The sequence below is a fragment of the Leptinotarsa decemlineata genome, unplaced genomic scaffold (assembly GCF_025532065.1).
Source record: "Leptinotarsa decemlineata unplaced genomic scaffold, Ldec_3_MD MMD2_tig00026314_RagTag_RagTag, whole genome shotgun sequence".
NCBI lineage: Eukaryota > Metazoa > Arthropoda > Insecta > Coleoptera > Chrysomelidae > Leptinotarsa > Leptinotarsa decemlineata.
The window spans coordinates 18,039,249-18,049,660 of NW_027412684.1; the positions used below are offsets into that span (position 1 = coordinate 18,039,249).

At 33.5% G+C, this 10,412-nt stretch overlaps 3 protein-coding genes across 4 annotated transcripts; 1 reads left to right on the forward strand and 2 right to left on the reverse strand.

Annotated features, from left to right (window-relative positions):
* Window positions 1-10: 10 nt before the first annotated feature.
* On the reverse strand, window positions 11-2,437 carry LOC111505423 (uncharacterized). Of its 2 annotated transcripts, none has more exons than XM_023160225.2 (2): window positions 1,847-2,437; window positions 11-282 (listed from the first exon to the last, which is right to left on the reverse strand). In XM_023160225.2, exons 1-2 carry the CDS (start codon window positions 2,172-2,174, stop codon window positions 170-172), a joined length of 441 nt encoding a protein of 146 aa, XP_023015993.1. In that variant the 5' UTR covers window positions 2,175-2,437; the 3' UTR covers window positions 11-169. The 2 variants fall into 2 exon arrangements, with proteins under 2 accessions (XP_023015993.1, XP_023015991.1); XM_023160223.2 differs by having other exon boundaries at window positions 11-483; window positions 1,847-2,395.
* Window positions 2,438-3,974: 1,537 nt separating this feature from the next.
* On the reverse strand, window positions 3,975-4,612 carry LOC111505424 (vacuolar ATPase assembly integral membrane protein VMA21 homolog). The gene is made up of 2 exons (XM_023160226.2): window positions 4,426-4,612; window positions 3,975-4,372 (listed from the first exon to the last, which is right to left on the reverse strand). Exons 1-2 carry the CDS (start codon window positions 4,541-4,543, stop codon window positions 4,230-4,232), a joined length of 261 nt encoding a protein of 86 aa, XP_023015994.1. The 5' UTR covers window positions 4,544-4,612; the 3' UTR covers window positions 3,975-4,229.
* Window positions 4,613-5,428: 816 nt separating this feature from the next.
* Window positions 5,429-8,094, forward strand: Prosalpha7 (Proteasome alpha7 subunit). Its single transcript, XM_023160227.2, has 4 exons — window positions 5,429-5,586; window positions 5,801-6,253; window positions 6,895-7,007; window positions 7,829-8,094. Exons 1-4 carry the CDS (start codon window positions 5,566-5,568, stop codon window positions 8,004-8,006), a joined length of 765 nt encoding a protein of 254 aa, XP_023015995.1. The 5' UTR covers window positions 5,429-5,565; the 3' UTR covers window positions 8,007-8,094.
* The last annotated feature ends 2,318 nt before the right edge of the window (window positions 8,095-10,412 follow it).

The window sequence follows — 10,412 nt, forward strand, 5'->3', positions numbered from 1 at the left end:
ATTATTCAAATGAAACACAAACGCACATTAGCTTTATTAACCAATATTAATATAAAAGTACGAAATTATTACACGCGTCAAAACGATAATCATCAAAGTATTACTAGTTACATATTTATTCCAAAAAAAAAATAACTAAGCTAATCGAGACCAACTAAAAATATATTTTTTAATCCCGCTCGCACATCCAATGATACAAACTAACACCATGCGTCCCCATCAAGATATCTTCCAACACGTTTTCTTCTTTGGCTACAGTTCTCAGGTCCTTTTTCGTGTCTTCTAGGAAGAAACAAATCCGTGAGCTAATGAAAACGATAAATTCTTTTCTAAAATCTACAAATGCGACTAGAAACCTCTAGAAGTAGTGCCCCATCGTACACCTGGACAGGTCCGGTATATTGTGAGTCGGTTTTCTCGTGGGCGTTATGAGAGGAGTTGGTACAGGGTTGATCTTTGGGGGCAGAGTCGGGGGGCTGTCATCTGAAACGAATTCAGATTCGTGGTGAGTTTACCGGCGATTTGGGTCATGAGGATCTTCAACTCTCATCAGGTATCAATTCATTTGGATATTGGACATTGTTACCTAGTTGTAGTTGAAAATCCTCCAAAACCGGTTGCAATTCATTACGAACATAAAAAAAGATCCATTTAGAACACAGTTTAGTCTTTTTTCGGTTTGATATCCAATATTTTTTATAGATATTCATTTGTAAATATTCAATTTGTTATATTCAAACTTCTGTGAAGTAACCATTGCAAAAACTTTTTTTTTTTTTTTTCGGAATACCTACATTTCATTGTTTTGTCAAAAAGAATTAATTTTTGGGAAGTAACAAATGAAAATTTAAAAAATAGCTGAAAATAATTATATTAAAAAAACTGAGAAAAAATCACAATCAAATAACAATTGAACAAAAAATTAAGCAATTAAAAATCAAAAGATTTCAAACCAAGTTACTTTACGACGTTTCGATTGTTAGTATCCACAATCGTCTTCAGGTAATGATATATCATATTAGATCATATATTAGACAATGGAAGTCCTTCACCTTCAAATAAAAGTTGCTTTGTTATTAGTTTAAAATTATGTTACCCATATTTAGGGTTGGCAATAAATTTGTGTAACGCGTTATTGAATGAAGCACTAATTCATTGTTTTCATTATATCCAACAATTACAACATATTTATGTTTTACCGCGAATGAATTACCTGGATCACCTCCTATTATAAGCGAAGTTGCCAAGTAAATGTATTTGTGTTAAAAAGGACACCTAGCAAGCAACAATCTATGTTTATCAACGATGTAAACCGCACAATCATTAAAAATATTTCCTGAATCAGGAAGTGATTTCCTGGGCTGCGTATTACACGAAAAACTGCAATAAATTATAAAACTAGCAAGGTATGCTCATTTGGAAACAGTTGGGAATGAAGTGTATTAAATTAAAGTATACAATTAAGTGGGAAAGTGGCTAAAATACCTAACGCCGATAAATTGATGAACAATAATTATTTCAACACTAAAATTAAGGGGGAATTTAAGATATTTTTGATACTCAGCACAAAATTTTCAAACTCAAGATTCAATTATGTCTAATTCATAAACAAAAAGTCATCAACACTCATGAAAAATAATAAAAAAATGTCCAATTCACGGTACCGGCAATTTAGTCACTGTGCTTTATAAGTTCGCCATAAACACTTGCTTCATCTAAAAATAACCTTTTCAGTCACACGGAACCTGATTGACGGCTAAATAAATCTAGGAAAACGGGTTTCAGAATATTCCGTTCGAAACCATGGAAAACTTAGCAATTCATTACAATGATAGCTAATACCTACTTGCATCGGAACAATCGCGCCTTTTTTTGAATTCTCTGATATCCGCAACGTGCTCCGATCGGCGTTTCCTGTTTATATGCCGCCGAACATTTACCATTTGCATTTGCATATCACTTTCTTCGCTTTGAACGTCCATATCCATCCTGTCATTCCTTGCCTGCTCCTGATTTTCGTTTCTGGTGCTCCCCTTGTCCGGTGGATTGATTTGGGGTTGATATCCGTAATACCCGTTGAAGGAAATCAAAGTATTCGAACCGGAATTTAACATCGCCGTGTCCATGTTTTCGGGAAGCAATGGAAACATGCCGTAGCTCAGACTTTCCCGCATCTTCGATTTTTATTTTCAACGATGAACGATGATTCTATTAGCGTTACCAACTTTGTTTGGTGGATAACAAATGACGAATGCGTCGGCTTGTTTTCGTGACCAACTCCCGCTCGTTTGTTTCTCTTCCGGACCCCCGCCCTCTTACACCCCTCTCCTAAACTGCCGGTGGTTACCAGATTAAAAAGTGCGTGCGTATTATTGCAATTATTACAACTTTCACTTGTTTCAATGAGAGAATACTATGGTATTACAAACATAGGATTTCCTGAATACTGTAACAGTCATTTGGTAAACAGCTTTCTATTGTTTAAACATTCGTATTTGAACTTCGGGTGTCATCGTTATTGGTCGGTAACGAAAGATTTGGGAATTTTCCGCTCCTTTGAATTTGAGCCAATGATTAATGATATAGGTATATGGTGCTAATGATTATGTGAATATTGGTATGGAAATTTAATTACTCTCTTTGGTGTGTTATACAAAAATGTATGATTTTGGGTGTTTACGTAAATTTTCAAAGTAATACCATCATTTCTCAAATTGAATCAATTTTATAAGACACATAGGTAAATGTTTCGTTCTCAATTTTAGCGTTGTTCGGTAGAACTAACTTTTGCTTTTTATTGCTGTAACACTCTGTACTTTCTGGTGTCTACCTTGGTAACAGGCGTCCAAATTTATTCACAAGTTAATCGTTAAATGGTCTTGTGAATTATGATAATGAGTTGCAATAAAGATATTTTGTATAACTATTATTCAGGTAGGTCTATAGGAGTGCTGTAAAATTGCCCTTTATTCATATTTAGGCTAGATATTTTGAACAGCAAAATGGAAAGCCTCTTATTTATTAAGTATTTAAGGTATTTACGCCTATACACATCAATACCTAAAATAATCATTTTAGAGTTTATCAGCATTTAAAACTAGTGGATATAATATCAATTACTGTAGAGGTTATTTATATATAGTATATTGATATACTATATATTTAACCATACTATATATATTTATATATAGTATGGTTAAAAAAAGAACTATTGTCTATAGTATGTTCAAGTAAAGGCTCGTTCCATAAAATATTTAGTCAACAAAATGGCAGAGTCCAAACAATAGGTATTATCGTGATGCGTCTATAGACCTTGTATTTCAAAGAAAAACACCCCAACTCGGTGTTCAAGACAGAGGCTTTTCTAGCGGAGTTTAAGCTTATATAAGAGTAGCAATGGAAAGTTATTTTGAAATAGTCAAAAAAAGTTTTGAAGGCCTTTCCTCTGATGATAAAACTATAAATGACAAAGCTACAATTGTTAGGGATCCTATTTGGTATAGATTTGACTCATTTTGAGCTGTGATCTTGTTATACTTTGAGTAACGTATTACTAAGGCATTTTCCATATGGCTTTAAAAAGAAAGTAACAAAAAATATATTAAAAAGTTGTAGACAAATATGCTTCTTTATAATGAGTTTTTAATCAAAGACAAAGTAACTGCAAATGCTGGATAACTTTGCCCTGTAAACAATTTTAAAACAGTGTTACTCTTGTTTACTTACGTATTTTTTCATAATTTATGGTTATTAGAAATCCATAGACTGTAAAAAAATACTGTATGTACAAATACTAGCAATATGTACCTAATTGCTACTTTGGTTGCAAACGGTGTATCAATAATATACTTCAATCCCTGTGAGAGTCTACCTGTTGGTTTTATCATTCAGGTTAAAATGTTCAATTCAGTACATCTCTTAAGAAACTTTGCCCAATATTATACCAGGTATTTTATTAATGAGAAATAAACAAGTAAAAGTATAAACTGTGTTTTATTGAACTGTTTTGTGGTTTTAATGAAAATCACAGCACCGGAAAAATGTATGAAAAAAATCAAAACCGAGGATAAAAGATACCTAAAAACATTCACCGAACTATTTCAAAACAGGTAATACACAACTGAATGGTTCTCTACTTAAACCAAAGAAGGTAAAAGTTGAATATCATTTTACATCCATTCCGTTCCTTCCAAAACAACTATTTTGAATAAGCCTAGGTAACACTTGAACTAGTCTATCTTTTCTACAGGTTTTCCCTTCTCCGTTCCAAAGTAAGCTTTGTAAATATACAATCCCAGAGCTATATGGAGCATTATGACGGCGAATATTGCAGACCAAACATTTGTAGCTATCGGAGAAGCTCCGATTATCCCTAAAACAACGAGTAGATTTACTATCCCGTGACTGAACGGTGGAAAGTCTCACCTTCGAACAACACTAATTTGGAAAAGAAGAATGTAGTTATTGGTGACGCTAATATGAAAACGCAGTATGCTAGTACAGTCTTGAATGACGAATATGCGGAAATTGTAGAATCTTCCATTTTAATTTCGAGACTTTCCAAAACTATGTGAATAAAAAGTAAATATAACCTTACTTTTCTACTGTCATCTTCTTATTTGTTCTAGTTTCTGGCCTTTTCTGCAGCAGCATTCCGGCCAATTTTCGGTCTCTTGTTTTAACAAATCAACATCAGATGATTAAAAACAATTTTATTTCTCAAAGAAGTGTGAGAACATAGGCTTTCATAGCGGAAGTCACGATTAGAAAGAACAGAATCCGGGCTGGTGAGCCATGGTCGAATGGATTTTTTGTAGTGCTAAATGTTTCGTCCGCACTGCGGTAGACGTTTTCAGGTGTTGAAAGCATTGTCTGCGGGAGCGAAAGTAGTATTCCGAAATATCAGTAACGACTGATTGGGGAGTGAGGAGTTCCATTTTCATTGGCATTTATTCTTATAGTGAGTGCATAGTGCACATTAACGAAGATTGCTGTCTAAAGACGTTGGTTATTATTTACATCGACTTTTGTGGCCCTTCTACATTTTTATAGCTTTCCTCGTTCTCAAACCAGTATAAAATAAATATCGAATTAACAATAGTTTCAGCGCTCTCTGTTACCTGTACTTGTTGGAGTCTAGTTATTTTACAGATTACATTTTTTTCATTAAAAAGTATATTTTCAATAAATTTAGTGTTCTGAGTTCCGATTTTCGTTCTAATTTCTATTATTCCAAATGCATAGTGCACATTAGTGAAGATTGCTCTCTACAGATGCTGGTTGTCATTCACATCGATTTTTGTGGCCTTATTACGCATTCACAGCTTTCCTCATTCTCGAATCAATATAAAGTAAATATCGAATTAACAATAGTTGCAGCGCTCTTTGTGACCTGTATTTTGCGATTTAAAAAACAAACTTTGACGTGTTTTTTGTTGTCATTTGTCATTCCATCCGTCAACTATTTGAGTATTTGACAGATGAGTTGAATTTTAAGAAAGAAGCAAATCACGCTAGTTCAAAACTCCAAAACTAAATTTTTAAAATCGAATTTAAACAGTCAATATGAGTTCAATAGGAACTGGGGTTTGTATATATTATTTCCTACCATACCATTTTTTTTAATAACTTTGGAAGCATTTAAACGTACCTACAGTAAAAACTGTATTTACTCTTATTTAGTTTTTTAAATGAGATATAGTAATGGTGTTAGTATTTATACAAATGGAAGAACATATTTGAATAAGAGAATTATTTCCTATATTTCAATAAATACATAACCTTACAATTCAACTTTCAGTATGACTTGTCGGCTTCGCAATTCTCACCTGACGGAAGAGTCTTCCAAGTCGAATACGCCATGAAAGCCGTAGAAAACAGTGGGACCATCATTGGCCTCAAGGGCACCGATGGAATCGTCCTGGCAGCCGAGAAGCTCATCATGTCTAAACTGCATGAACCGGGAACGAACAGGAGAATCTTCAATATCGATAGACATATTGGAATGGCGTTCTCCGGCCTGATAGCGGACGCTCGGCAGATCGTCGAAATCGCTAGGAAAGAGGCAGCTAATTATAGGCTCCAGTACGGCATTAACATACCTCTGAAGTACTTGAACGACAGAGTGAGTATGTACATGCATGCATATACCTTGTACAGTGCCGTTCGGCCTTACGGATGCAGCGTTATATTAGCTAGTTACGATGAGGATGAGCCTCAGATGTACCTAATTGATCCATCAGGAGTTAGCTATGTAAGTATATTATTTTTTGTTGAAAACTCCATTATTGTTCAGTAAAATTTCGAGACAATTAACCAATGCCTTTTTTCATGAAAATCCATAACATATTCCAGAAATACAGTGATTTGTTACTTACAAATATTGATAACCAGACCTTCAATTTTTGATTTTCATCATGATTTTTATTGGGGTGTTGTGATAACTTTATATCAAGTTTGCTACTTCTCATAGACGATTCTCGAAAGAGATTTATCAATTTGTCAAAACGTTGCTTATAACGAAATAAATAATTCATAGAAATATAAGATTGCCACGAGAAATAGACTTACATTGTTTTATCCATTGATCTAGAGTCTGAAATCAAAACTTGGTTGTCCATATTTATAAATTGGTGAATAATTTATTACAGAGTTATTATTTCAATTAAAACAGTATTCAATCGATAATAACAAAAATCCTAGATATTTTAAGTATTTATTTGTTCATTTCTTATCAACTTATATCCATTTGAATATCTTTTATTTTGTTGTAAATTCATACTACTGATTTTTTGTTTATTTCTTGTTGAATCAGGAAATTCAATTTCAAATGAAGTATTTAAGTTATTTGTTTCTCCTTCTGCGAGGTAGAATTCCTTTTACACTGTTTTTTAGGGGTTTCACGGCTGCGCAACAGGAAAAGCGAAACAGTCCGCTAAAACCGAAATAGAGAAGCTCAAACTAGGCAATTTGACATGTAAAGAATTGGTGAAAGAAGCAGCAAAAATGTAAGTAATGGATCAAATGAATTATGGTTTGTCAAAATAAATAAATATTTCAAAATGAAACAACGAAACGTTCACCCCTTTCAACGCTCTCATACAGAGGGTCTGGGAAATACCTGTGGAAGACAATGAACTTCCTGATTAATACCATGACAGACATTGGCTTATATTCAAGGGAAATATATGAAAACTTCCCCGTTGAGGAAGTTCATGCAAATCAGATCTAATTTACACAGTATCTGTTTTGAATACAATGAAGTTTACTCTGACAAGAAACTTTTCTCTGGAGAATTTTTCTAGTTCCCAATGTAGTTGTAGTAGAATATGTCTGCCGGAAACAACTACTTCCCCGAGTAATACCACGACAGGTAGTGAATTTATGCGATGGACATTTGTGCAAAGTTCCTCACAGAATAATTTTGATTTTTTTTTCTGAAATATTAATTTTCTTGTCATGTACAAGGTCTGTTCCGACAGGTGTCAGTGCAGGATTCTTCACTGAAGTGATACAACAGCCGCAGTAGATTTTCGATATTGGAATAGCTAATCTAATGTACCTAAGCCACAAAATTTGAACATTCACCTTCATTTTTTTAATAGACCTCGTACACCTCCTTCACACAGTCATCAAATTGGTTATATTCCTATCATTGAGTGGTCTGTTTTTTTTTATTTGAGAATCTATTTTGCCCAAGGTTCTTGATAATGCCATCTGAGATGATGGCGAAACGTCGTTTTTTGGAGAATATACGATGGATGAACACCCGGACAAGCAACTTCATATATTCATAAATATATTTTTTATCATATGGATTGTTTTGCAGAATATACATGGTCCATGACGAACTCAAAGACAAAAACTTTGAAATGGAGCTTTCTTGGATTTGTAAAGAAAGCAATGGGTTACACGTGAAAGTTCCTGAATCCGTATATTTGGAGGCAGAACGGGCCGCCAAGCAAGCCATGGAAGCTGATTCGGAATCGGATAACGAGGACATGTGAGGCTTTGTCAGTTAGTATTAAGATTATGGTTTAGTTGTAAGATGTCTTGGCTAAATCTTTTTTCAATAAAAGTTTTTCTTTATCCAAATTATTGTTTGTCTGTGTTGAGTTTGAGAGCCTGAGTAAAGCAGAAGGAATCTATAGCTCAAAAGATAAGTGGATACAAGGAAGAAGATGACTTCAATGTGTTGAATACAATAATTAAGGTGTTTCAATGCCTTTTTCAAGTTTTGGTGCCGAAAAAGAGGATATACAAGTTTTGCACAATTTTTTCCACTTCTACTTCTACCCCTCTTTCAAAATAAAACTGTTGCCTTCAAGTTCAAATGTTCTCTTCAGAAAAAAGTGGGCCGACAATTCAATAAGTTTTAAACTTAACGGCTTGATGAAGAAAAAACAAATGTAATAAGCTCGCTTTCATCATGCTCCCGTAAAAATATTTTTGAAGTGATAACTTCTTATGGGAGGTGAACCGCTTCGTTGCCTAACGTGTTACGTTGCCATTGTGTCTGGCTTCCCTTTCTCTCGTGCATACGTCAGCGAAAGGCAGGCTCTTCCTCTCTCGTCGGACATCCGCTCAGTGTTTAGTGTGCGTTATACATGTACTGTTGACAGTATTATACAAATCTAACCAACAAGCACGTAATATTCTTTTATTATGTGAAACGTAGCCTAAAAATGATGATAGTAATTTTGTGTACCTATATACATTATTAGTATCATTATTTAATCCTACAAAAGTAACAATTGACTCATGGTAGCTATATGTACATACCTACACAAAATAATCAAAAGATTTTTTTAATGAATACTCTTTCCTTACATTATCATATTAATATACATAAAATTCAAGAAATAACCTGAGCTTTTCTCAAGTAAAATAATTTCAATATTAAATAATTTAACTTAGATTAGTTCAAGTTATATGGAATCTTGAATAAATACATTTTATGTAATACCACCATGGAAACAGTAGGAGATAGATATAATCACAATACAAGAAATACTGAAAGACTGAAACAAATATACATGAGAACAAAAGAAAAATCAGGATACACCAATCTATAGAGGAATCCAACAATACAATAAACTTCCTGTAGACTTCACAAACATTGCTTCCAGGACTGAATTTAAAAAAGCTTTGAAAAAATTCTATTTGAACATGCAGATAACTGTTTAGAAAGTAGGCTGATTGAGTATCATTTCACCATGTTGTAGCTTTCAAACAATAGTTACACCAACATTTAGGTGTGGAACTCCATTTTATTTTATTTTATACTAATATTTTTTGTTTTCAATTTCAAAGTCCATCTTTATATTTTTGTCTTTATATACATATTTTTTGTTTTTTATTATTATTTTGCTATTGTTAAAATAACTACAAGATTATATTAATCAAAGAATACTTAGTAGGTCATAACACCAAATCTATTCTGATTACTGGCCAATTATATGTTTATAAATAAAATGAAAATAAAATTATCACTTGTGTCAGGCGTCCGAGACGCACACTTTTTTTATTTTACAATAGAAATTTTTATTTTCCAAATAATTTTTACTCTCTAATTTCAATTTCAAATATTTCATAAATATTAAGTTAACGAAGGTACTTGTCTTGAAAATAATATTCAGAAAATACTAATTTTGGAGGACTAATGCAAAGTGGCGACATCTACATTTTACAATTCGAACATCAAACTCTGGGAAAACATCAATTATTTCGGTATTCGCAAACTTCAAATAAAATCGTTACAGTCACCCAAATACTCTTCTACAGGTCTTCATAATGAATAGTAGTATATTGAAAAGTATTGTTCAGTGAAGCCAGTATATCTCCTGGAATAAATTCAGCTTCCCATAACATCCGAAAATAATGGAATGGAAACCAATTATCAAAATTGTGTATTTCTCTATCTCTATTCGATGTTTTGACTGCTCAAAAATTCACCTGTTTGACGAGATGTGTGAGAGCTCGCATTGTCATGATGGAGAATAATTCGTCTTCGGCAGTTACTTTAACGAATTTCTCCAAAGACTTCCGGCAAAAAATGGTCGTGTACCATTCAGAATTGACCGTTATACTTTGCTCAAGCCGGACAGTAGCCACATGACCCATTCGGCCGAAGGAACAGGCGACCATTTTCTCCGCTGTGCTTTTTCCACGAACAACTTTTGTTGGATTCAGTTCGTTTTGGAATACTCAAACGGTCAATTGCACCACGGTCGAACTTTTCAATCATTTCCTTACACCACATGACGCGAACAATTTTTTGAGCGATTGATAATTAATGGGGTATCTAACGAAAAAATATTCTGACATTGTGACATGTATCTAAATTTATTGACTATTATTGCTAGAATTCTCAGGCCTATCACAGAACTATAACTAAGAAGAAGACAAATTAT